This window comes from Macrotis lagotis, chromosome 5 (genome assembly GCF_037893015.1).
Source record: "Macrotis lagotis isolate mMagLag1 chromosome 5, bilby.v1.9.chrom.fasta, whole genome shotgun sequence".
NCBI lineage: Eukaryota > Metazoa > Chordata > Mammalia > Peramelemorphia > Peramelidae > Macrotis > Macrotis lagotis.
Genome location: NC_133662.1, coordinates 174,203,953 through 174,230,941, shown reverse-complemented (window position 1 = coordinate 174,230,941; position 26,989 = coordinate 174,203,953). Strand labels below are relative to the sequence as shown.

At 35.7% G+C, this 26,989-nt stretch overlaps 1 protein-coding gene across 4 annotated transcripts in view; it reads right to left on the bottom strand.

Annotated features, from left to right (window-relative positions):
• The window catches only part of ZDHHC14 (zDHHC palmitoyltransferase 14), a 354,193-nt gene that overhangs the window by 67,336 nt on the left and 259,868 nt on the right, over positions 1-26,989 (bottom strand). For all 4 annotated transcript variants that reach the window (XM_074187912.1, XM_074187914.1, XM_074187913.1 and 1 more), the window contains exon 3: positions 18,779-18,937. In XM_074187912.1, the coding sequence (XP_074044013.1) occupies positions 18,779-18,937 (159 nt within the window). The remainder of the gene's footprint in view (positions 1-18,778; positions 18,938-26,989) is intronic.

Genomic DNA, 26,989 nt, shown 5'->3' with positions numbered 1-26,989 from the left:
TCCCCCCCCCCCCCACCATTGTATGGGGTTATGATTTTCCACAGCACTCCACTTCAGGGGAAGTCAACCTCAACCTAGAGATTAAGACTGTTCCAGGGTAAAATGATGCAATGTGAGGAACATGGCTGCTTTGACTAAACCCATCTTTCCAGGAGTCAGAGTTAATTGTATCTTTATGGCATACAATTAAATAATTCTGGAAAGGAACAATGTTTTAAAAACTATAAAGAGAATCCAGGGGAATTGGTGTTCTTACAGAGCCACCTCAGGGTCACAACTAATTTGGGAGGTTATAAAAGCAATTTTGAAACAATAAAATGTTATATAAATACCAGACACCAGCCTATAAGGGGTGGGAGGGGAGCTTTGCTTTTTAAAATCTACATAAAGGTATTATCTATGCTGTAAAGCATAATAGCACTTCACTGAGTCACTATGCTCTAGCAAGTAAATATAAATTTATTTAAAAACAAAATAAAACAAAATCACACCATCTTAAACAGAAGTCAGAATTATTCAGCATTCAGCATTAATCAGATAATTCTACTGCTCTGGGACTGAATTCTCCTCTATGCTGCAGATTAAAATTCTGTGACAGCAAATGTTGAGAAATGAAGGTCAGACTAAAGGCTTTGTCTAGGATATCATTTGGGGTAACTATGCTTCCTCTCTGATGAAGGTGTACTTCCTTTTCTGGAGAGTTCCAAGACATCATTCCCATGCTCAGTGGTCCTCTTCTGGCTGGTACTAAACACATGATCTTCTTCTATGACTCCAGGGTCACACTATTTTGACATTTTTGTCCCAGGACCCATTCTCTTGTTTCCAATCCCCAAAAGGGGCTATATGTTGTGGCCCCTTTTCCTAACTGAACTTCATACCACTGAAAACTTCAGAGAGACAGAGAGGGTGGAGACAGACAGACAGAGAGAGAGAGAGAGAGAGAGAGAGAGAGAGAGAGAGAGAGAGAATTTCCCTCAAGAAGAAATAATTCCTTGCTAGTAAGGGGATAGAAAGGTATTGAGGCAGGGGTAAGGGTAATCAAAATATAGAAACAGATGGAAAACAGAGAGAGGTGAGACTGTCATAGAGGGAGAAATAAGATAGGTACAGTGCCCATAACTAATTTTTTTTTAGATTTTTTTCAAGGCAATCAGGTTAAGTGGCTTGCCCAAGGCCACACAGCTAGGTAATTATTAAGTATCTGGGGCTAGATTTGAACTCAGGTACTTCTGACTCCGGGGCTGGTGCTCTATCTACTGCACCAGCTAGCTGCCCCTATACCTAATTTTTTTTTTAAAGAAGTGAGACAGAGAAAAAGTGTCCCATTGATGAAAAAACCTCCACTATAGAAGGAGCAATGTATGGGTGCTGACTCTAAGAGTTGGCAGGGCATCTGTGAATGTGGACAATATTTATTTAACTGCTAATGTTACTAGATTGGCCAAGGTTGTTCTGTAGCAGTGGCGGAAGGAACTGTGTAAATAAGACTATATTTTTAGTGTAAGCAAGTCAATACTGTCACAATTATCCTTGTAAGTCCTAGATCCTATCCATATGTAACAGTTGTCTGAGTCCCCTTTTAGCATCCATAGGAAAATGGAAGTGGAAGGGGCAGGGCAAGGTCTTTCATTGAATGTTCCTGAGTGAATGATTGTAAAAATGTCCAGTTTTCTGCTTACAGCAGTATGGAATAAGGGCAATTAAACACGAAAGGAGGTAACTAAGCAGTGAAAATATGAATTCTCATAGAATCTGCTGTTTCTGTCTTTAGTCTTGCATAGTATGATAGGGGGAAAAACCACTTTATTTGGATTTGAAAGACTGATGTTATCTATGATTCTCTGTTCATATTATCTTATGTCTGACATTCCCCTATTGAAGTCTTTGGCTTCTCTCAAAGGACATACATAATCTAGAGGTATTAGCCCTTTGACAATAACAGGGACAGAGTTTGTTTGTTTGTTTTTTTTAGGATGAAGGGAAATGAAATTAATCAGATAATTATTCTATCATCCTCCTTCAAAATTTCTCCTATCAGGGCGGCTAGGTGGTGCAGTGGATAGAGCACCAGCCCCAGAGTCAGGAGGACCTGAGTTCAAATTCAACCTCAGACACTTAATTACCTAGCTGTGTGGCCTTGGGCAAGCCATTTAACCCCACTGCCTTGCAAAAACTAAAAAAAATAAAAAAAATTCTCCTATCCAGACTCATTAGGGAATGGGTCATTCTGGATAAGTGAATAATCCAGACATAGGACTCCTTTCCCCACAGATGGCTGAGCTGTTCCATCTTTGCTGTTGACTCTGGTTGCTGCTACTGTAGTCACTTCTGCTGCCCTCCTCCCACTTGCCTCTGCTATTGCTGTGCTGTTTCTAACCCCTAACACTTATTAACAACTTACCTCTTTTTTCATACTTTTTCTTATCTTTCGGATAGACAAGTCTTGCCTGGACTTCCCTGATACTATAACCTTACACAAAACCTTTTCAGTCACTCACAGTCATCCTGCTTTTTGCCAAGGAGACCACTAATCACATGTCACATGTAACCTTCATGTCTTCAGCTATATTTAGATAAATATCTCTTGCTGGACTGTTCCTTCGCTACTATAGACATCTTTCTGGGAATTCCACTTTTGGGCTCAGAATCATTTTGAATTCTTTGGGGTTCCAGAAAGCTCTGAAACTTTTTTTTGTATTTTAGTTATAGTTTCTGATAACAGCAGCAACAGTTGACATTAAAATAAATGTAGGTTTTAGAAGAAATACATTTCTTTTCAAAGATATTTTTCTTTTTAGATTACAGAGAAATTTCTGGCACATTATAGAAAATTGTGAAGACAACATGCTGTGATGGACACTTGTGATATTGAGAGCTATTGGAAGTGTGCAGAAAGGGTTGAAAAGTACTTAGTTATTTGAACATGACTGAAGGATCATATTACAAGAGAGTCTCACAAAATCATATGGTGAACTTCCTATCTCCCAGTGAAGTTTCAGCATGATCAAAGATGAAGAAATAGCAATTTTTCTTGTTCATCAGACTGAGAAACCCAAACCATACATCAAGAACTAGTAGGCAGTGGTTTGCACAAACATGCCATTTGATGGTACAAATGATCACTTTTGTTGTGGAATGAACAGACTACCACCCCATTAGGATATGACTGAAAAGTTAACTTATGTTCACCAAAGCCAAGAAAATATTACAAGATATAGTGTTACTTTCTGGTTACCTTTCAAGAGAAAGTGATGGGAAATGTACCATGTAACACTTTAATGGAATGTGAAAACTACAGCTATTTGAAACTTTATTATAGAAAAAAAATTAAGAAACAGCTAATTTTTTTTTCTAATTTAAGGCAATGGGGTTAAGTGATTTGCCCAGGATCACACAGCTAGGCAATTATTAAGTGTCTGAGGGCAGATTTGAATTCAGGTCCTCCTGACTCCAGGGCTGGTGCTCTATCCACCATACCACCTAGCTGGCCCAGAAACAGTTTTAGAAAGAATATTCAAGATTCTTTCTATTAAATTTCAATCAAGCAAGCAAAATGTATTTTTTGACTTCTACATGCCATGAATTTTTCTAGGGACAGTTAGATGGTGAAGTGGGTAAGAGCACCAGCCCTGAATTGAGGAAGACCTGAGTTCAAATACAGACTCAGACACTTACTAGCTGTATGACCTCGAGCAAATTACTTAGCCTTGATGATATCCAGGGCCATCTCTGGTTATCCTGATTCATATCTGGTCACTGGTGATATCGCATAGCCCATCCTTGCCAAATTCAATTCACTTGCTTGTCATAGCATCACCTTCCTGATGTCCTGTCTTCTTCAAAAATGAAGGACAGGGGAGGCTAGGTGGTGCAGTGGATAGAGCACCAGCCCTGGAGTCAGGAGTACCTGAGTTCAAATCTAGCCTCAGACACTTAATAATTACCTGTGTGGCCTTGGGCAAGCCAAGCCACTTAACCCCATTGCCTTGCAAAAAAAAAAAAAGAAAAAGAAAAACAAAAGCAAAACAGCAACCTAAAAAAAAAATGAACGACAAACATCATCAGTAGCAGATATTGAAGATACAAAGACATAGATAAAAGGTCCCTGCCCTCAAGTGGCTTAGAATTGACAGTGGGAGACCATAAGTTCACATGTAAGTGACAGAAAGGAGATTTCAACAACATTCTAGAAAAAGGTATGATTCCTCATTGAAGGAATTTTTCTTGCACCTAGGTGGTACAGTGATAGTGCTGGACTTAAGAGTCAAGAAGACTCTTCTTCCTTAGTTCAAATCTGGCCTCAGACATTTACTAGCTGTATTACCTCCTGGCAAGTCACTTAACCCTGTTTGCCTCAGTTCCTCATTTGTAAAATGAGCTGGAGAAGGAAATGGCAAACCACTCCAGCAACTTTGCCAAGAAAGTCACAAAGGGGGTCACAAAGGAATCAGATACAGCTGGAAACTGACTGAATAAGATCATCCTTTTTGGTAAAATTGGCAACAGACATGAGGGGGTGAGGAAGGAAGAAAAAAGCGCAGAGAATATTTTCATATAGTACACCTCCTTTTGAAAAGCTACATCCTGCCTGGTAGTCTCAGCTTCCTTCAGTGGAAAACAAATGAATTCTCAAAGATATCAAATGCCAAGTAAAACTAATAAAGAACACACTGGAGAGTGCACTTCAGTGCAGCAGGGAAGATAACAATAATCCCTGTATATTTACATTCATCTGAGATTTTTTGGTAAATAATTCTATTTTTTCAATTATATGTAAAAATAATTTTCAATATTCATTTTTTCTAAGAATTTGAATTCCAAATTTTTATTCCTCCTACCATCTTGCCAAGATAGCAAGCAATCTGATATAGATTAAACATGTGCAATCATGCCTACATATATTTGTATGAAATATGTTATGCTAAATCTATTAGATGGAGCACTCAATTCCTACATTTATAAAATGGGCTAGATCAGTAGTTCTCAAAGTGTGCTTGGAGGACTCCTAGAGACCCCTGAGATCATTTAGGGGGTTTGGGAGGTCATAACTGCTTTCAAAATAATACCAAGGTATAATTTACCTATTAAAACATTACTTCCTTTTCCAACTATATATCTATGTGAGGCCAGATTTTCTTCATATACTTTATATAAATATATATATTAACATGGTATAACAGATTGAATGTATAAGCAGATGTGAGAATCCAGAATTTGACAAAAATATGGAAAAGAATGCCACTCTTTTCACTAAATTTCTTTTGTTCTGGAAAATAGTTATTCTTCCTAAAAATATATTAATAAACATGTAATGGGTTTATTATTCGTTTTAATGAATTGATGAATATTTTTTAAATTATCAGCTTTTATTTATGAGACAGTTAGAAGACCAGTGAATGGACAGAGTGCTGGGTCTGGAGTCAGGAAGACCTGAGGTTAAAACCAGTCTCAGAGACTTATTAACTGTCTGACCCTGGGCAAGTCATTTAATCTCTGCCTGCCTCAGTTTCCTCAATTTTAAATTGAGAATAATAATAGTACCTACCCCCCAGAGTTATTTTGAGGATCAAATGAGAGAATAATTTTAAATTGCTTGGCATAGTAACTGCTATATAAATACTAGCTGTTAATAATAATATTGTTATTAAATATCTAAATATAACTCATAGGCAAACATCATGTGCAATCATGGTTACATTTATTTGTATGAAATATGTTCTGCTAAAGATATTAGATAATTTTTAAGCATATGAAAAGGTTTTTGAGACCAAAAAGTTTGAGTACCATGGGACTATATGATTTTTAAAGATCTAAATTTTAAGCCCTACAAATGCAGGTTGCATTAATGTACTGTGAGCAGTTCCTTAGCACTACTACTAAGTCATAGATGGGTTGAGTTTGTAACCGTTGAAAGGAATTTTCTCATACTGAGGATGTTAGAGATGTACTTGGATCCAGTCTGCAGTCACATGCCATGGGATTAAACTGGAAGATATCTAAGAGAAGATTAAATGACTCTTCTCAAGGTTATACATCGATTATGAGCTTAATAAATGCTTCCTGACTGAATTATTGGATGCAGATGCTCTGACTTTGGAGCCAATGTTCTTCCTATTGCACCACAAACTTTCTTTATCATTCTGATTCTTTGCTATTGGAGTTGAGTAAAATGGAAGCTTCATACTGAACAATGTTACATTCTTCCTATGCTGCTCAAGATCTCTCCTCAAAGTAGTTGCCTTTATTTCATTTTTCCTTCAAATTTTATATGGCAATCATATTGCATTTTATAAGGGATAAAGATGAGGACTAGACATATTATTTTACTGGTATAGGAACTCCCTCTACCAATTCAAGTTGGCACCCTATAGACTTGGAGAATGGCAAGAGTACCAAGAGGTTAAATGACTTTCATATAGATCACACAATTGTATGTATCAGAGAAAGGACATGGATTTCTTTTCATATAGTTATAAAAAAATTTAAAAATGGGGTGGCTAGGTAGCACCGGTCCTGGAGTCAGGAGTTACCTGGGTTCAAATCCAGTCTCAGACACTTAATAATTACCTAGCTGTGTGGCCTTGGGCAAGCCACTTAATCCTATTTGCTTTGCAAAAACCTAAAAAAAAATTTTTTAAAAATAAGACAAATTTGTTCTTATTTCAATATGTATCTGTGTTAGAGGGCCATTTGGTCAATTCCTTCACATTACAGACAAAGAAAATGCGGTTAAGTTACTCTTCAGGTTTCTTTAATCTTATGATTTCATAGAACTGATATATATGGTTACCAGGAGATCATTTGTTGAACTGAAGATTGACAAGGTTGACTTGGGTTTATGATTTTGGAAGAATGCAAATATCTTTTATTGAAATAATTATTTTTTCAATATTCAAAGTATTTTCTTATACATTTTGCCTTTGAGAAAAATTAGCAAATGAAATTGATTTGTTTCTTTGCCTGGCCCCACATGGCTACTAGGACATACTAGGACATGGTAAAAAAAACAGCTTGAAATACTTCAAGATGAGTTTTCAAAAATCTTATTAATCATCTCAGGATAAAAATTTCTGGATGAACTTTTAAGACTAAAGCAAACTAAAATAACCACCACATGACATTTAGTCTAAATTAAATGACTTCTTATTGAAAAGGGTGGTAAACATTAGAATCCAGAAGCAGCAGCATAGCACAGTCAAGTATTTGTGTGTGTGTGTGTGTGTCTGACTATGTGTGGTACATCAGGTTTTCAAGTTGTGTCCAAGTGGTTCGCAGCTCACAAACTTCTATGTCCCTGGTCCTAAACTCACAAGTCCATGGTACTTTAAATGAATGATGCAAATTCACCAAGGTGCAGTGGGAAGAATCCTAGAATAGAAGATGAGAGAACTAGATTCTGGTCCCAACCCTGCTATTAATATGGTATATGACCTTATTCAAGTTTATTAATTTCACTGAGCCTTAGTTTCTACTTCTATAAAATGGAGATAGTAATTCTGCCTTCCTTATTTCATGAGAATGCAATGATAAGTCAATGGACGTGAAGTACTTTGAAAAAATTCATTCTATGGAAAATTTAGTGTTGTACATCAAAATAACTACCAAAATTTGGCAATGCTTGGATAAATTAAAAAGCATTGAGTATATACAAGGTATTATGATCAGGACAAAAAAAATATTTCAAGTACAAAATGTTGTGTCATTAAATTCTTAACCTTTTTGATGTCAGGGACCCTGTTGGCAGTCTGGCAAAGCCCCTAGATCCTTTTTCAGAATAATATTTTAAAATATATGTATATTATATATATAAAATAAAACACAGAATTTTGAAAGGAAACCATTACAAAAGAAAAATATTGAAATACAGTCATTAGGTATTCTATTTTCTCTTCTACTAATCTAAGCAATCTATATTCTTGCAAATATTCTTCCCTTTCACTTAAATTTTTAAATTTATTGGCATATAATTGGGCAAAATAACTCCTTAAAATTGCTTTAATTTCAACTTTGTTAGTATTATATTTATTATCTGTATCTAGAGAAACAATTGATAATTATAAGTATGTATAAAATATTTTTGTATATTTGTGTATCCATTCAATCTGTCTGTCTGTCTGCTTATCCATCTATCCATTTATTTACATATCTATATTTATGTCTAATGGTAACAATCTCTAGTGCTTGAGGGGAAGGAAAAAATTTACATAATATTTATATTATATATTTAAAAGGAATAGCAAATTGTACATAATAGATTTGGTTTCATGTGCAATTATCCTTTTAAAAATTATACTGTATTATGGACATGTCTATTTTATTCCACAAATTAAAAAAAAGAAAATATTTTTAAAAAGTTGAGTTTGCGGACCCACCAAAATATTCATTTTGACTTTTTAAAACAAAACAAAACAAAACATTTTTTTACAATTTACAAAACAGATAGTCATAATTCATTATTTAAAATTTTCAAACATTATTTAGCTATATAACTACAGCACAAAGGATACTTACTGGTTGCTTAAAAAAACACCCTAGACTTAACTATCCTATTCAGGCCAAGCCTGTCTACCTCCAAAGGGCTACTTCCTTCCAAACAATTGATGGAGCTCAGAGGGATGAGGTGAGACAGTCTCAACATTCCAAGAACAATGAAGCTCAGACAAAAGCAATGTTCCCTAGAGCTGTGGGTCAGAGATGATTAGCTCTGTTTAGCTCATAATACCTGCAGAACATCTGATCCAATTCAGGATCTTAGGCAAGTTCAAAATAAGAATGAGAGAGACATCCTAGAATAAGCCTGAATATTTCAAGCTTTGCCTTGTAATATTTTTTAGTTATTTCAATAATGTCTGACTTTTCATGACTCCATTTTGATTTGTTGGGGCGGGGGTGGGGATACTGAAGTGGTTTGTCATCTTCTCTAGTTCATTTCACAGATGAGGAAACTGATGCAAACAGGATTAAGTGACTTGTCTGGGGTCATTCAGGTATCATTAATACTAATTAATCATTATACTTGAAAATTCTGATGCATTTAAACTATGTGACCTTTGAGGAAGAGTTGGTCTAAATGACTTCTGATGTCTCTGCCACCTCTAAATCCAGGATCCTATGATATCTAAATCCAGTATCCTATGACATTATAATCTCCAATTATATTATGAACTCATTAAGAGCGAAGATCAAGCCTTATTTTTCTTTGTGTATTTCTTGTTGTCTAATACAGTGCCTTGAGTATTTGAGGCATTCAAATGCTTATTGGTTAAAAACGCTCTCTTTGAAATAGAGGATCTTAATCTTTTTTGAATCATAGTCCCCTTTGGGAATCTGGTGGAGTCAATGAACCCATTCTCAGAACCATATTTTTAAATGAGTGAAATGAAATATGTAAGAGAACAAATGAAACCAACTATCCTGATTCACAATTATCAAGTTGTTTTTTTTAAAACTTCATAGACAAGTTGATGGTCAAGAACCCTTGTTTTAAAAAGACTTCTCCACATGAAACATGGGTGACACTATGGAGTCCTGGCTCATTCTAGAATTCGGAAAATTTAGATTCATATCTTGCTTCTGACACATACCAGGTAACCATGGATGAGCAAGACATTTAATCTTTTAATGAATCAGGCATTTCTTAAGACTCGAAAATATAGAGCAACTAATGTTCATTGATGGGGTGGAGATGGAAGGGGGATCAGTACGTATAATTCCATATACTTATGAAAACACAAATATATGAGTATATATATATGTATATATACATACACACACACACACACACACACACACATATATGCAGTTAGTGAGCATCTAGATGGTGATGAATAGAGCACTGAGCCTGGAGTTAGGAAGATCTAAGCTCAAATCTAGCCTCAGATCCTATGACTTTGGACAAGTCACTTAAATCTTTCTGCCCCAGTTTCTTCATCTGTAAAATGAACTTGAAAAGGAAATGGCAAATTGTTCTAGCACCTTGGCCAAGAAAACCCCAAATGTCATGAAGAGCTGAACATGGCTGAACAATAATAAACTTATATACACACTCTTGTATATGTATATATAAGCATTTAAATACATATACGCACACAAATGTGCAAGCACATGCATATATCTACATAAATATATATCAGTTCTGTAATAAAAAGTTATATGTAATTTTATATACCCATAAATTACTGATATAAACATTTATACATAGGTTTGACTTTATAAGTATAGGAATACATATGTATATACATACATACATATATAAATATAAATATATTAGATATAAATGTAGCTATACAAAAATAGATATATACTCTAATTTTTCTTGCTCTTCCCTAGGAGTTAATTAGCTCGTGATTCAGGGAGAAGAGGAGAAGAGCAAGGGGAAATTCTGTAGTAGAGTTTTACTAAATAAGATGAAAATCTGTCTCTTTTCACCCTCTCTTTCTGCATGGGTACTGCTACATCCTATGGCATCTCAGATATTCCCAGATATGATGAACTAGAATGGATTAGGGGAAAAGTATGAGAAATCTAGAAACAGATCTTTCAAGACAGGCCTTGCTACAACTGTGGAATTTTTCAGAAAGTTTCCATGAAGTAAATCTGTCTTCCTGAAAACTCTGTAGCTAGACCATTGATTTTCCATGGTCACTCTACAATTCTCAAGATTGTTCTGGAGAGACTGGATAGCAAGATTTAGGGAGGAAAGCATATTTTTTTCCCCCTTCTCGCCATAGGGGGTTTATTCTTAACATACTCTAGGATAGTTAGGGAAATGATGCTCTGAACGCTTCCATCAGGGTTTAGAGAAACGTTTGATTTTATGGACTATAAAATGGTATTAAAATGATTTGTCCACAGCTGTGATGGGGTTGTTCAGGACAGGGGTGGGGAGGGTTAGGTGGGTGTTAAGTGGAACATGATTCAAAGATAAGGGAAATGGATTGCCTTTGATGTCCAACCCTTGAGCCAAAAACAATCAGTTAAAGATAATGGATAAATTGCTATATTGTGATCTGATCCTGCTCTTTGAAAGAACATATCTCTCCCATGTGAAATTAATGTAGCTTCTAGCTCTGAAAGAAATTGGATTGACAGGCAAGTGAGAATTTTAATAAAAATGGCAAACACAAATCACTGCACAGTTACCAGGATTTTTCAGTCTAGAGACATTTACTGCCATGAGATGCACCATTGCAAAAACCTTGGAAAATGTGTGAAAGGTCAGTGACAATTTTGCAAGCTGGTAATGCTGCTTGCAAGCTGAGCAAGATTTAAAAAAATCTGTCTTTGTGAAATACTGCAAGGTCCTTATGTCTTCAGATTTTATTTATAGCAAGAATGTCAACGTTGATATGGTTCAGTTCCTTTAGTAATGTGTCAACTTGTTTGTGATTGGATGAGGAACACCAATTTTGAGCACAACAGTTTAAAGCTATGAATGGGAGAAACCAGAGGTTCTTAATCTTTTTTTTTTTTTTTTGTCCTGGATGCCTTTGTCAGTCTGGTGAAGCCTATGGACTCCTTTTTCAGAATAATGTTTTTAAATGCATAAAATAAAATACATAGGATTATAAAGGAAATCAATTATACTGAAATACAGTGATTAATAGAGGCAGCCAGGTGGTACAGTGGATAGAGTGCTGGGCCTAGAGTCAGAAAGATATATCTTGCTGAGTTCACATCTGGCCTCAGACATATACTAGCTATATGACTTGGGGCAAGTAACTTAACCCTGTTTGCCTCATTTTCCTTATCTGTCAAATGAGCTGGAGAAGAGACTGGCAAACCATTCCACTAAAGAAAACCCCAATTGGAGCCATAAAGAGTCAAGGCTGAAACAGCTGAATAACAACACACTGATTAATATACATATGAAAAAGATTGCACACATTCTGTGTGTGTGTGTGTGTGTGTGTGTGTGTGTGTATGTATGTGTAGAGAGTGTATACTTACATACATACATATATATGTACAAGACCACAGAACTCTGTTATTCTTAACATCCCCCATTTTCTTTTCTACCATCTAGCATCTTTACTGCAGAGACAGATTGCACAGAACCAAGGGCCATTTTGAATTTTGTTTTAATTTCATAGATTCCTATGCTCAAAGAATTCATCACCCCATAGTCAAGTGATTGATGATGAGTCTCTCCACTGATATACTGGTCCTTGGACAGTTGAGCCAGTTTGGCACCTGAACCCAGTAGAGCAGTAACTGGGATCTATTTAACAAAATACATTAATAAAAAATATAAACACCTATGGTTTTCTATGGCAATATATGGCTGATGGTCCCTTATGTATGTTTTAATCCTTGTTTCTGTTTGAGTTTGATATAATTCTTCTAGAGCTTATAATTTAAAGATGTAAGCCTTTAATCATAGCACCATGGTGACGCATTGCAATAGGACTTGAAGTATACATATCTGTATATATTAGAAAGATATCAATCACTAGCTTAAAGGTAAATGCTTTTTAAATATGAGGAAGAATATTAGATTTTTACTTTTATTTTTGTTAGTTGTCTTGGTCTAACTAATACTTTCTCACTGTTTTTTGGAGGAAGTAGTATGGTATAGTTATGGTAGTGTCATAATGAAAATACTAAATATTGATGAGGTACAGGAATTTGGAAAAAAAGTACTTGCTAGAAAGGGCAATGACTAGGTCAAATTAAAAAAGAGAGATGATTCTAGGTAGAATTAGAAGACAGGAAAAAAGTGTATGGAAGAAACAATGGGCAGGATTAGAAGGAATCATGGAATGATAATCAAGGACCCCCAAGAAGGAAGGAGGTGATAAAGTAAAATGCATGGGAAATGAGAATAGATGGAGCCAAAATCATGTTATGACAACTATAAGTGATTCCAACTTGATGTAAAATCAGTCAGAGTTCATCTAAAGCACTGGGGTGAAGAATGATATTTTTAAAGGAAAAGTTAAATGTGTAAGAGAAGTGTGCCAGTCTTGGACCATTTGGGGCTTCACCGCCCAACAAAAACTTTTTAAGGGATATATGTATATATATATATATATATATATATATATATATATACATATATATATGACTACCATATTACCAATGAATATAATAATAAAATTCAATGTTGCAAAATGAATGGACTTTGAGGGCAGCAAGTGGGCTTATTATTTACACCTGATTTAGGAGACACCAAGAGTTGAGTCACCTTCATACTGATATTCTAATTATGCCCTTAGGGCCAAATAAATGACAATCTTTTTCTTTCCAGGGTGGTCTGATTCCATCTTATTTGGTGTTCCTCTTATTGCTGTGATTCAGAATTGCCTTTTGCTGAGATTAAAAAAAAAATCTTTACCCAGAAAATTAACCTTTTTGTCAGTATAGCTCAGTCAGTTCTGCCTTATATTTATCAAATCTGTTCTCTGTCCTCATAGGTAACTTCACAATATAGTGACTTGTCCAGGTTAAAAAACTAGAGAAGTTTGGTGGCATAATGGATGAGGCAGAAGGGCATTGGTAAGATAAAGTGACATGAACCACAGAAACTCATGTCCACCAAAAAAACTTTAAGCTCTGAGAAATGTTAGCATTCTGGAATGAAGAGATTACAATTTCCTTTGATTCTATCTACCATAGAAATACTCTTGATGCACACATTCCATTGATGATAAGTGAGAAGAATTTACAAGTCCAGATTTCTGTTCACTTGAGCTACTCCTGAAGGCAATTGTGGGGTAGGGTGACTAGAGAGTTACATTTGGAGAAAGCAAGACCTGAGGTTTATATCTGCCTCCAATGTGAGCTCTGGATAATTCACTTAGCCTCAGTTTCCTCAGGAAATGTTAATTGTACCTACCTCCAGGGTTGTTGGGAGAATAAAATTAGATAACATATGTAAAAAAAACTTATTAGACTTTAAATTGCTATATAAAATGTTAACATTATTATTGTTGTTATTATTCTTTGGCTATTCAAGGAAAATTAAAGATTGATAAAGAGTTTCTAGAATCATAGTCCCAATTATTTGTTTTATAATTTACAGTTTCAGGGCAGCTCTGTGGTGCAGTGGATAGAGTACCAGCCCTGAAGTCAGGAGGACCCGAGTTCAAATCCAATCTCAGACATTTAATGATTATGTGTGACCTTGGGCAAACAATTTATTGTTTCAAATGTTATCTATCTGAAAAAATTCAAAAGAATCTATACTAAATATGTAAAATCTTCTGATATAAAAGAAGAAAATACTGTAGCCCAATTCAATTTAATATTACTAGTACTGCTTTCTACTGATTGTGATTTAGATTCCATCACAATTCAGGTAAAACTGTGTCTTGCTTATTATTTGTTTAAAAGTCATCTGATATAGAGGTTATTCTCCCTATTTGCTGCTGTTCCCCTATTACTGATGGGTAAAAGATTGATTTGGTCTTTAAATAGGTTTTGAGTACCTAAAAGCCTCCAATTAACATGCTAAGCCCAATATTACATTGGATTCAATTCTATTAAATAAGTAAAAATGTATTCCTCATTGCCTGGAAATTCTGTTTTTTTTTCCCTTCCTCATGATGCAAAAATGACATCTATATATTGTATCAAAGAACCATCTACCAATTCATTATAGGAAGAAAAGATACTGCAATTTCCATTCTTGGCTTCCAGAATTCTCTCAGATTTTATCTAGCAGAAAAAGTAGAATTCTTTCAATAAATGCTTTTTCTCTAAAAATATAGCTATAGCAAACTCTGCAATTATACTTCTTGGTTGCCGACATCTGCTTTTCATGTTGTTTTTTGTTGAATGCAAAAGGTCCAGATCACTAGTGTGCTAATCAGTCATGCTAAATCACCAAATTTAGTCTAATTAGCTGGAAAACCAAAATGAAACAGGTTTGAATCTCTATGTTCTTTTTTGAGAGGGAAGTGGGGGATAGTTTTGTGTGTGTTCTATTTTAAAACCAACCTCATATCTTCTCCATGGCACATATAGCCAATAGCTCTCAGTGGTACCTGATATAATTGCTGATATTCTACGATTCCTAGACATATGTACTCATTTATTTTTCTCCTTCCTCTTCCTTCTTCTCTCTCTCTTTCTACTTTTAATTCTCTTTTGTAGAAAAGCACAATATGTGATGCTATTTTGTGGACAATTAAATATCAATTAAATATTGTCAATAAAAAATATCTTTCTAAAGATGTGCAAGTTAAAACTGTTTGTGTGTATTATCTTAGCTACTATCCTGAAGGACTAATGGATTGGGTTTTTTTTTAGGGTTTTTTTTTTTTTGCAAGGCAAATGGGGTTAAGTGGCTTGCCCAAGGCCACATGGCTAGGTAATTATTAAGTGTCTGAGACCGGATTTGAACCCAGGTACTCCTGACTCCAAGGCTGGTGCTTTATCCACTATGCCACCTAGCCACCCCTGGACTAATGGATTGTTACTGTGGTTCCCATTTTTTTAAAAAAGGGTTTACAACTAGATATTGGTAAATATTACTAATAGCAGACAAGCTAGAAGAAACAGAAAAGAAAGGATAGTATTTAATTTTAGTAAATAAAAATCAATGTGGAAAGAGGAAATTATATTTTGATAAGGACCTAAGAGAATAAGCATATGAAAATATGAACAAGGAAGAACAAATACAAATAATTTATGTAACATAGACAAAGTCTTTGCTAATATTCTATCCCCAAAATTATTATAAAAACTGAATTACTGTGGGATGGTGGGGAATATTTTGTCATGGAAAGGAAACTAGTTTAGAGGCAAAAAATCAATAATAGGTTAAAACAGGCAATTCTCTGTATGGGAAAAAGTAAATGTTGGTGTCTCAGAGTTTAGAACAAAGATGAGTTAGATTCAAAGTTTTCATAAATAATATGTAAGAGGAAAAACAGTGGTTCCTTCAGGTTTGCATCATAATCTTACAGCTCCCATAATGCAAAGTCAACTACAATAAATTGCAGGGAGGTCTTTAGAACCAACATTATTTAAAGAATCAGTTGAGTCTCAATGTAAGCAATTTATTTAGGGATTGAAATCATTTTGGTAGAAAATAATCCACAATTCAACTCATAGGAGGAAGGGTAATGAGATTCAGCAAAGGACCTTGGGAGTCATTATGGCATGTTCCCTGTTGATATTGACTCAATGTGTTCTATCAGTCAAACAGGGGTTAGAAGATGGAAATTATCAGAAAGGGTAGAAGAAAGCAAAGAGGCAACAGAATTCACTTTTCTATAAAACTGCAGTTGTGATGTCTTTATGGGTTAAATGCCAATTAAATATTTTTATAATTCCATTTTAAAAACATCTTCCAAGAAGTCTGGAGAACCAGAACTCTGTAGAACCCTGTTATCAGGCCTCTAGAAAGACCTACCTGGTCTGGAAAGTTTTGTAGCAGGGGAAATGATCAAGGAAACACAGAAGGGTGCCCAATGAGAACAGACAAAAAGATTAGGAATCTTCCATCTGGAGAGATGAAAGCTAAGATCTGTTATGATCAGAGTCTATAAAACTGTGAAGGGCACAGAAAGGACAAACTTGCATTTCATGACAAATCACAGTACACTAGAAATAGGATAAAGTAAATGAGGACAAAGCAAAAAAAAAACTACTTTGAACAGAGTGCTAAAATTATGGAACTTGTTATCCTAGTGAGTGGTAATAGAAATAAAATTTTGAAAAATTTACCAATGATAAGATTCATAATCTTATTATTAAGGGTGGAACTACTAGTGATGCTTTTGGGTAAGTTCACAACCTTGAGGTTCATATCATGGGGAAAACAGTTCAATCACATCTCCAACAATATTTCCTGGTTATCTCAGAGACAATACAGGGCTGGATGGACTGTGAGTCTGATCCAGGATAATAATTATTATGCTATGTTTTTACATTGCTTTTTCCATCTTTTTTTTTCAGCCTATGTCTCATGAATAATGGCCTGTACCTAGACCAAACTTAGCTTCTGATGCTGTCTGATGTTAATGAATTCTGTCCCAGTAAAAATGGAGGTTTTTTTGTTAGTTTGGGGAACAAAAAAAGTATGCAGTCTGTGAATAAATAGAATCACAACTCTCCAAGGATGCAGGGGATATTTGGGTTCATCAACTGCAATCTTCAGTTCACTTTTACAGGACTTCAAAAGGACTATCACATATAGTTGGAGGAATTTTGGTTATGTAAATGCACATGTATAATCTCTATCTGATTGTTTACTGTCTCATGAAGGGGAGAGGGGGAGGGAAGGAGGGATAGAATTTGTAACTCAAAATTTACATAAATTTTAAAATTGTTTTTGTATATATAGGGGAGAGAAAATAAAATATTATTTCAAAAAATTTTAAATTAGAAAATATAAAATAAAGCATAGAGCACATAGGTTAATCCCATGAGATGCATAATATGCTGGCGGGGGGGGGGGGGATAGAATAAAAGAGAACAGGTTCCAGAGTCAAAGAGCCCTGTGTCCCTTAGTCTCCCTCAGCTTTAGTTTCCTTCTCTTTAAAATGAGGGGTGGGTGAGACAACCTCTTGGATCCTCTTTAGCACTAGTGTTATAATCCTATGGTTTTATGTACCTATTAATAGATCTAAGAAGTCTCCAAACTGAGATTGTTCATGTTTCCATACTTTCCATTCTTGGTTCTCTGTGGTTGGGATGCTTAAGGGATCTCTCCCTTTTGGCAATATTTCTTCCTCTGAACAAACTTTCCAGCCAGTCTCAAAACTGGGGCTTCTAAATATAAATACCTATATGTTACATGATATGGCCTACAATCTATTCTGTAAAGCTAGGGGATTTAAAAGAGGAAAGGACTGTGGCATAATGGACTGAGTCAGGAAGTCCCAAGGTGGTCTCACCTTAGACACAAGCTGTGTGGTCCCTTAGGCAAGTCTCTTCATCTCTTGGAGACTGTTTCCACCATTTATAAAATGAGAGGGTTGAAACAGCTAGCCCTCTGAGGTCCTTTTTAGTTCCAAATTTATGATTATTTAATCCTACCAACCCTACCAACTGGATCAGGTCTCCAACCTAAGCTGTTCACAGAATCTGAAGACACACAAACCAGCTCTGCCTCTTGTTTCTGTTATGAATGCTGCTATAAACTTCCTATCCTCTATAGTCCCTTTCCCACTTGGAGGGACATCAACCATACTGCAAGGTAGAACAAGTTGGGGGAAAGAGAGGGGGAAGGAAAAGGAGAGGGACAGGGAGAGAGAGAGAGAGAGAGAGAGAGAGAGAGAGAGAGAGAGAAGCAAGTGGGAAGAAGAGGGAAAGGAATGGGAGGGGAGGTAGGGTGAAGAAGATAGGAAGGAGAGAGAGAGAGAGAGAGAAGCAAGTGGGAAGAAGAGGGAAAGGAATGGGAGGGGAGGTAGGGTGAAGAAGATAGGAAGGAGAGAGAGAGAGAGAGAGAGAGAGAGAGAGAGAGAGAGAGAGAGAGAGAGAGAGAGAGAGAGAGAGAGAGAGGCAAGGAAAGAGAGAGTGATGAATAAGTAAACAGTCTAAGAACCTCAGGCCTGGAGAATTGGGATCAAAAGACAAGAGGCTACCATTAAAGTCTAAATATCATTTGGGTTTTTTACACTCCAGAAGTACCTAAGAGAAGAGACTATAGTTACCTACTTTTAGTAGAGTCTGTTCATGGGAAAGTGGCTCTCCTTTTTGACAAATACCTGAATATAGGTAATTGTTCTATTCTATGAACTGAGAAAACACACACACACACACACACACACACACACACACACACACACACACACACACACACAGAGTTTCTCTTTCTACTCACCTACGCAGTTATCACAAAGGCTGCAATGAGAGGCACGGGGAGGACGAAAAATCTTGCAAGTAAAACAATATTTAAGTTTCACCGTCTGGCCATTGATGATGACTTCTCTTGTTCGGGGAGGTGGGCGGTACCCCCCTGAACTGGTACCATTTGCTATATCTAGTAGAGAAAAAGGAAAAAGAAACTTCTCAAAAATAATAACTTTACAAATCTCGATTTGCAGGTATTTTGTGGCATTGTCTAAGATCATTTAATAAACTGGCAATGAGAAGCTTATGGTATGTGACACCATTTTTCCCCCTAATAAAGGAGCAGTCAAACAAGGGCGATGTTTACACCAGGACCATTTTCACCTTGCTTTAGCATAATTGATAGAAAACACTAAGCAACAGATTGTAGAGAATGACATAAAATGTCCAGCAACAGTTTGAAATCCCAAGGCAAAGTTGGTACCCTTAGGAGGAATGGACACTTACTGTGAATCCTTCAAACTCTAGGGTGCCTCTTGTTTCTCTTTCAAAAGAAATGTGTTTCACAAAGGTAAAATAAGGTCTAACTATCCTTTTCCAGTAACGCGGGCTTACAGGAACCACACATTTCCTGAGAGCAACAACTGGTGATGCTTTTGGTATAAAATGATGCTATATGAGAAACAACTGAAGGGAGCGAGGACATTAAGTTTAGAGAAGGATTTTTTGGAGGTGTGTGGGAGGATTTATGATAGTTGTTTCCAAAAGGTTATTGTGTAGAAAAGAGATTGGACTTATTTTGTGTTGTTCTAGAGGGCAGAAATGGAACAAATATATGGAAGTAACAAAGAGCAAATTATAATTCAACATGACCATTACAGATGTTTTAAAAATGGATCTGGCTGCTTCATGAAATAGTGAGTTCCCTCATCTCTGAGAGGGCCGAACCCGAGACATATCTAATGCAAAGATCTATGATTTTATGAGCTTGTTAGAATTCCCATTGTACGAATCCTCATTCCACTAAAGTAGACTTCCTTCCCCTATTCATTTGTACATTCATATGCTTCTTCCTAAAGTACTTCCTAATACTCAGAGCCCTTCATGGTGCCTATTTACACATATATGTATCATCCTTGGATCCAAAGCATCACATTAATACTCAGCTGTAGGACTATACTTGTCTCCCCCAGGATTTTCATGCAAGCTACTTCATGATTCCAAAAAGTTGGATGTTACTAGAAGAGTAAATATTTAACAGAATGGTTTTACACTGAGGAAATGATCTCTGATAAGGTATAATTTCAGGGGTGCCATTAAAGAGCAGGTTAAAAACTCCTCCCCACCTTCAATCTCACATTCTTTGGTTGGCACCTGAAATTCCACAACCAAGCTTTAAATCCCCTTCACCCTTGACTTTTTTTAACTGTTAAAAGACCCAATGGAGGAGTAACATTTTAATGTCTTCATCACTTCAGAGAGAAGGAAAGACACAAGAATGAGTTCTGATGGGAATTTTACAGAGATGATACAGCACTGGGTACTGGAGATAGGAGGAAGGAAGAACATCAGGGGAGGGGAAAGGGTTTGAATGAGGAATCAAGAGACACCAAAGACAAAATCCACCTAATCAGAATCTTTGTCAAGGGATAGTCCTGTTCCGTAGAATTACTAAACAAATATTGAGCAGTTCCAAAGTCTCAGTAAACCTGAGCAGTCAAGACAGTGACTCAATTTGGCAGACATTCTGGCAATCAAACACACCTCAGAGTTTGATACTGTGAGTGGCTGCCCCATGTGGTGCCTTAAAATAATATTGAGTTATGCTAAAATAAAAGTAGCTGCCAATCTCCAATAATTTCTACTTTTGGACATATAGTGGTATCTGATTCAAAACATATATCAAAGGCTCTTTATAAATCTTAAAGTCTTATTTAAATGTTGGCAGTTAGTTGATACAATAGACAGTGCCAGACCTGGAGTCAGGAAGACCTGAGTTCAAATCTGATCTCAGATGCTTAAGCTATTTATCCTAAGTCACTTGATCATTATTTGCCTCAGTTTCCTTATCTGTAAAATGGGAATGGTAATAGTTCCCAGTGTTGTTATAAAGATCAAGTTAGGATAATGGTAAAGTGCAAAACACTTGTTAAGTATTTGGTGAATAGTAGGCACTATTATATGGCAAATTTCTCCAGTTTTAACTCATCTGTAATTTGTGGTCTTAGAAAAGTGATTGGGGCATTGGGCTGTTCAGTGACTTCCTCACAGCCACACAGCTAATATGAGTCAGAGTCAGAACAGACTTGAATTAGGGTCATTCTAACTCCAGTACTAAATTTAGTACCAATAAGTACTAAATAAATATTTGTTGAAGACTGAACAGATGGAAGAACTCTGTAAACTTGTAAAGCCTATGTAAATAGACTATTAGTATTTTTATGAACTGCAATCATTTGAAAAGTAAGTAAAAATAAATTACTTTAAATGATATAGGGATCAGGGCAAACCTTCTGTATGCTCAAGTCAATTTTATAGCAACTGAGCCTAAATTTAAAGTAATTTGGTTATTCATATAGTCTATGTAATCTCTGCTTCTATTGTTCCTTCAAAAGATATGTTTAGAAAAGAGAGGATACAGATCTGAAATAGATTTAAAAAAAAGTCAGGATAACAATTGGTATTTAACTAGAGGTCACTGAATTTTCATGAACTTTTCAAAACAAATATGAAGGATAAGAAAGATTTGTTTACTAAATTTCTGATTGGCCATTGATAAACCTATTTGTGAGCAGGGCTTATATCAGATTCTGCTGATCTTTCAGTTCTATACATCTTTTTTATGGGCTTATGACTTTACTGTAAAGTTGATCTGGAGAGTAAACTTGAATGACATGTTCAATTAGGATTTGGGAGAAGGAAGCAAAAGAGAAATACAAATAAACTCATGCTTTAGGCAATATCTATAAGGCTTAATGGTGTGAACCAGTGGAATGGGGGTAGGGAGACAGGAGATCTTTGCTCTGCATTCAAGTTTCTATTAGTTTAGACCTATTACAAATTCTCTGTATATGGGAAAAATTGTTTCATTTCCTACTTTGAATATGAAATGAGTAACAGATGATAATATCTAATGTCTCTGATTTCAACACTGAAATGTTAAAACCACTATGCAAATCCATGATATCTCTAGTAGTTACAATGATGCTTATAACAACATGAGATTAAATAGGGCTGACTCAGTTTGTTGGAAAATAAGTATTTATTAAGTGTGTTCTATGGCTGTTGTGCTTGTGCACTTATTAAGAGTATTCAGACACCCACATTTTCATTCCTCATTTTACTTTAGTTTATCTTTGAAATGCTTTGCTACCTTTCATTGCCTAGTCATCTCTTGCCCCTGGTATCTCTTTATTAAGTGATTATGCCTTGCCTTGGAAAGTCTACCCCCAAAAGACCATTCGGGGTTGCTACTCATGTCAATCTTGTAATATACTGGGTGGGGGGCTGAATGCCTGTGTGGATTATTATATATCTTTTATTGATATTGTTTGAACCTAACTTTATGTGGCTAAAAAAATGTCTAACCCCAAAAGCTTACTATAGAGGTCAGGTTTAGCCCAGAAATGCTCCAGGGAAACCAGATGATTATAAGGAACCAATGCTTGTTTTGGGTTCCTTAAGGTCTTGTTTGGGGTCCACCCAAAGTTTATGTTTTGATTTCCCCAAAAGAGATTGACTTACCTGCTGATAGACATCTCAAACTATGCTTCTTTTAGAGTTTACTTACAACCCACTGGAGGTCATTCAGGAAAATGTCCTTATGTCCTTTCCTGAACTCTTAATGCAATTTAAGATTTGAAAAGGGAGCCATTTCTCTCAAAGAGACTAACTAATTTCTTTTTAAAAATTATTTCATATTTTGAGGGTTGTTCTTTCAAATAGCACCTGTTGATGGCCAAATATGGAGAATGGACCTGGACAATGGCTTCAAATCCATTCCTTAAAAAAAAGTCTTATTCTAATCTCAGTCTTTAGTAAATGGAGTTTACTAAACCTCTCTCTCATCCAAAGAGACTAAAATGATCCATTCTGTGACATTCCTGCTCCTCTTTGGTATACTAGGAGCCCTGAAGGATAAGTTCTGGTCTAATCCTTAAAAATGTTGCTTTTTGTTAGCAACAACTGTGCCCCTGCTTCTTAGAGCATATATCAAACTTAGTAGTTTGATAAGAACTACCTAAAAAAAAAACAAAAGGAAAAACAAAACAACCCCATGGCTATCTTCAATTAATGGTAAATGATGATGGGAAATTTTGGAGAAATTCTACTGTAGTCCTTTTGGTTTCAGTGAGTCCACACCCTTAAAGGATTTATCTGCCTAAATTTGTTCTGAAAGCATCTTGAAGAGGGTTTTTCTCCTTAAAGAATTATTTTATTCCTGGCAAAGAAACATAAACAAAAGAATGACCATGTCCTTATGAAAAACTAGGTGAAAAATAGGAAGGAAGAAACAGGGATGCTTTTCAGTTTTTAACTTTAGGAACACTCAATTAGTTGTCTAATTAGCAGTGCAACTTTAATGCAAGGAGCATTGGTCTTATTGAGGTCTAAAGACTTGAGTTTGAGCATGAGCTACTTACTAGCTATGTGATTATGGTAAGTCACTTAATCTTTCTCAGAAGACTCAGTTTTCTCACCTGTAAAATGTTGTTCTTGTGCCTGACTCTGCAGGACCCCATCTGGAGTTTTCTTGGCAAAGATACCAAAAGTTTGCCATTTCCTTCTTCAACTCATTTTATGGATGAGGAACCCGAGGCAATCAGGATTAAATGACTTGCCCAGGGTCACAGAGCTAGTAAGTGTCTGAGGCCATATTTGAATTCATGTTTTCCTAGTACTCTATCAACTGCACCACCTAGTTGCCCCTCCTCAATATGAAAAGTATTTAATTTGTTGTTGCTCAGTTGTGTCTGACTCTTTGTGACACTGTGGACTCTAGCATGCCAATACTGTTCATGGGATTTTCTAGACAAGGAAGCTAGAATTGTTCATCATTTCCTTATCCAGTAAATTAAGGCAAACAGAGAGATAAGTGACTTGCCCAGGGTCACACAGCTAGTACGTGTGTGTGGTCAAATTTGAATTTAGGTCTTCCTGATTCCAGGTCAGCTAACTCTATCTACAAGCCACCTACATGCCTCAAGGTTTATAAACTATGCAAAAGTTTATATTTTGCATATAAACTATGCAAAATGTACAAGTTTATTATTATATTCATATATATTATATATATTATATTTATTACTATACTATAAATTATACTATAAATGATACCCCAAATTACCTGAGATCTTTTGTAAACTCCATATTAATAAGTTTTATTATCACATCCACTTTAGAAATAGCTGATTTAAATCTTCTTTCCTGATAAGAATGATGGCAGAGCACTTCACAAATACAGTTATACCTGGACTAGTCTATCCTTATCCCAAATTCAAGAATAACTGAACTATGACATTGTTTGAGATCACCATTAGGAAACTTCCACTGTGGAAATTACCTCCATTATTAAGGAGAGGCACAATATTTGTGACTTACAGTCAGAGAGTAGCCTTGGCCAGTGGGAGCTTAAGAAACTTGTTTAAGATCACACAGAGAATTTTGGTCAAAGGCCAAATTTGAATCCAAGTCATCTTGGTTCCCAGACCAAGCCACTCATACCAGGTTGCCTGTCTGTGTTACTTATTAAAAACACATGTTTGCAATCACACAATGGAGTTATAATGAAAAAATAATAATGCAAAATTCAAACGTGCAAGGCTGATAGGTTAGAAGATATTACTAAGGGATTTGTCTTTCTCACAATGGATTTACTAGTGGAATCCTTTAAATTGAAGAATACCTCTGAGCACTTATGTTTTATAGTTCATTAACTGAAAGAGGCTGTCAAAGTGGCATCTCAGAAATGTTAAGTCAATGAGAAAATGATTTGAGCTCCATTATGTTTTTTTCAGAGCAATCTACTGCCTAGAATGAAGTATACTTGTATAAAATATCATACAAATAGTTGGATTTCACAGCTACTGAATTTTCCTAAGCATCTTTTCATCAGGCCTCTATAGAGCTTAAGACTCATAAACTGCATTGCACAATGGTCTCATCTATCTCAGAGGAAGATGGGTTATTTTAATACCACTTTAACAAGAACTGTTTGATGACTGTCTCTGGGAGTGACAAAACCCACAGGAAAATAGAAATGCTGATTAGATTTTAGGTGAAATAACATTGTGTCTATTTGAACTCTTTTGAAAGTGAGTTAATTGGAGCCAAACAATCTACCTATAAACGTCTAGATTCCTCCTTCAAGGAGGTACAAAATGTTCATGTTTTGGTATATTTGTTTCTAGAGGAGATAACTATGATAATTTTATCTCTTATAAATCTTCTTGCAGTAAAGTTCAGAATGAGACAAATAAATTTTCTCAAGAGTTTTGTTTTTTAACATAGACATTTAAGACAAAATATTGTAACAGAAATTCACAGTTTCCAATACCATCTTTTTTTTTGGTGTTTCAGGTTGTGAAAACTGTAATGTTCATGTTAAAAAAAAAGAAAATGATAAAAATACATTTGAAAATTTATGAAATGTGTGCAGGGTGTTTCTATTATATCAATGAGTTATTGGTATTTCAATGCAAATATGTGTTTTAAGTAAATATCAAAATATATGATTCCTTTACAAGGATTTATTACAGATGGAGCTATAAACCTAGGCAAAAGAATGTGAAAAGGATGGATTGCTTCAGAGTTATTCATTCAGTCAAAAAATGGTTATTACAGATAGGTGACAAGTTCTATATTGAAGAGGAGAGCTGACCTTGGAGGTAAGACTTGGATTCACATACTGATTGTGTGACCCTGGACAGATCATTTAATCTCTCAGTGCTCTAGAGGAGAGGGAGGGAGGGAGGGAGAGAGAGAGAGAGAGAGAGAGAGAGAGAGAGAGAGAGAGAGAGAGAGAGAGAGAGAGAGATGGATGTTGCTTTGCTGTCAGGTTCAGATGAGGAAACTGAGGTGAAGTGATGAAATTGTTAGAACTTTGAGGATTTCCCAAAGGTAGGAAACCCCTGTTTCAATTATTATCTATAATTGACAAAATAATAAAACAAAACAAAAACACTATCATCCTCTAATGGTTATCACATACCCTATGACTTTAGGAAGAATATTCAATTAGGAAAGATGGAAGGCAACTTCTGTTCTAGTCATAACTTGATTCTCTGTATCTTACTGTCTGCTTCAAATCTGAACTGCTATTTCTAACTTTTGATACATATTCCATTACCTACCTGTTTCTTTGGGCCCGTACTTAATTCCAAACCCCAATTCATACCTGTAAACTCAGGTTACATTTCTTCCCATTTCTTCTTGCCTATCTGAAATACTTGAATACTGACTTTTTCCCTGTCTACCATGATTCAAAATCTGACCTTGTGACACCCAGATTACAATCTTGGTTTCATTCTCAGAATTCCTCATAGTCATCTCCCAGTCTGCCAGCTGGTCTGGGTCTTTTGTCCTGATGACTCTGTTCATGCCACAATCCAACCCCTCATGATCTCCCTTTATCTGTAACTGTCCATGATCTGGCACTGATAGACATGAGCAATATGCGCAGTAAATTCTATTCAGATGATGAAGAGATCATTTTTGGTTATAATGGTTAAAGGAGGCACCAAGGAATAGATAAGATTTGAACTGATTGGTAGAATTTTTAGAGAGAAGAGGGGAAAAGGACATAACCAAGTCGTTAAAACTATTGGGGTAGAGAGATGGGTAAGAGATTTGGGAGCAAAGGTATAGAGACAGGAAAACAAGAAATTTGTACAATGCATGAATGGAAATAATGAGAAGTTGGTTATAGAATGGAATTGTTCAGAAAAAAAATGAGAATTAATGAAACTGGAGTTTAGTCCCTTTAATTACCTTTAATTCTCCCAAACTTGTCACTTACTCTCTGCTTAAATAATACCAATGTTAGGATGCTCACCAAATTCTAACACAGATCCTAAAGCAGATTATTTTTCAGGTAAAAAAATGACTGTGCTTTTTAAGTGATTAGTAGTATTATTGTTGTTAAATTTGAGGAATTCTAGTTGTCATTCAGCCCCCATGTTACTTTTCCCCACTGGTCATAGATCCATAGGACAAGCCTTCAATATGTGAAGCAGAGAAATCT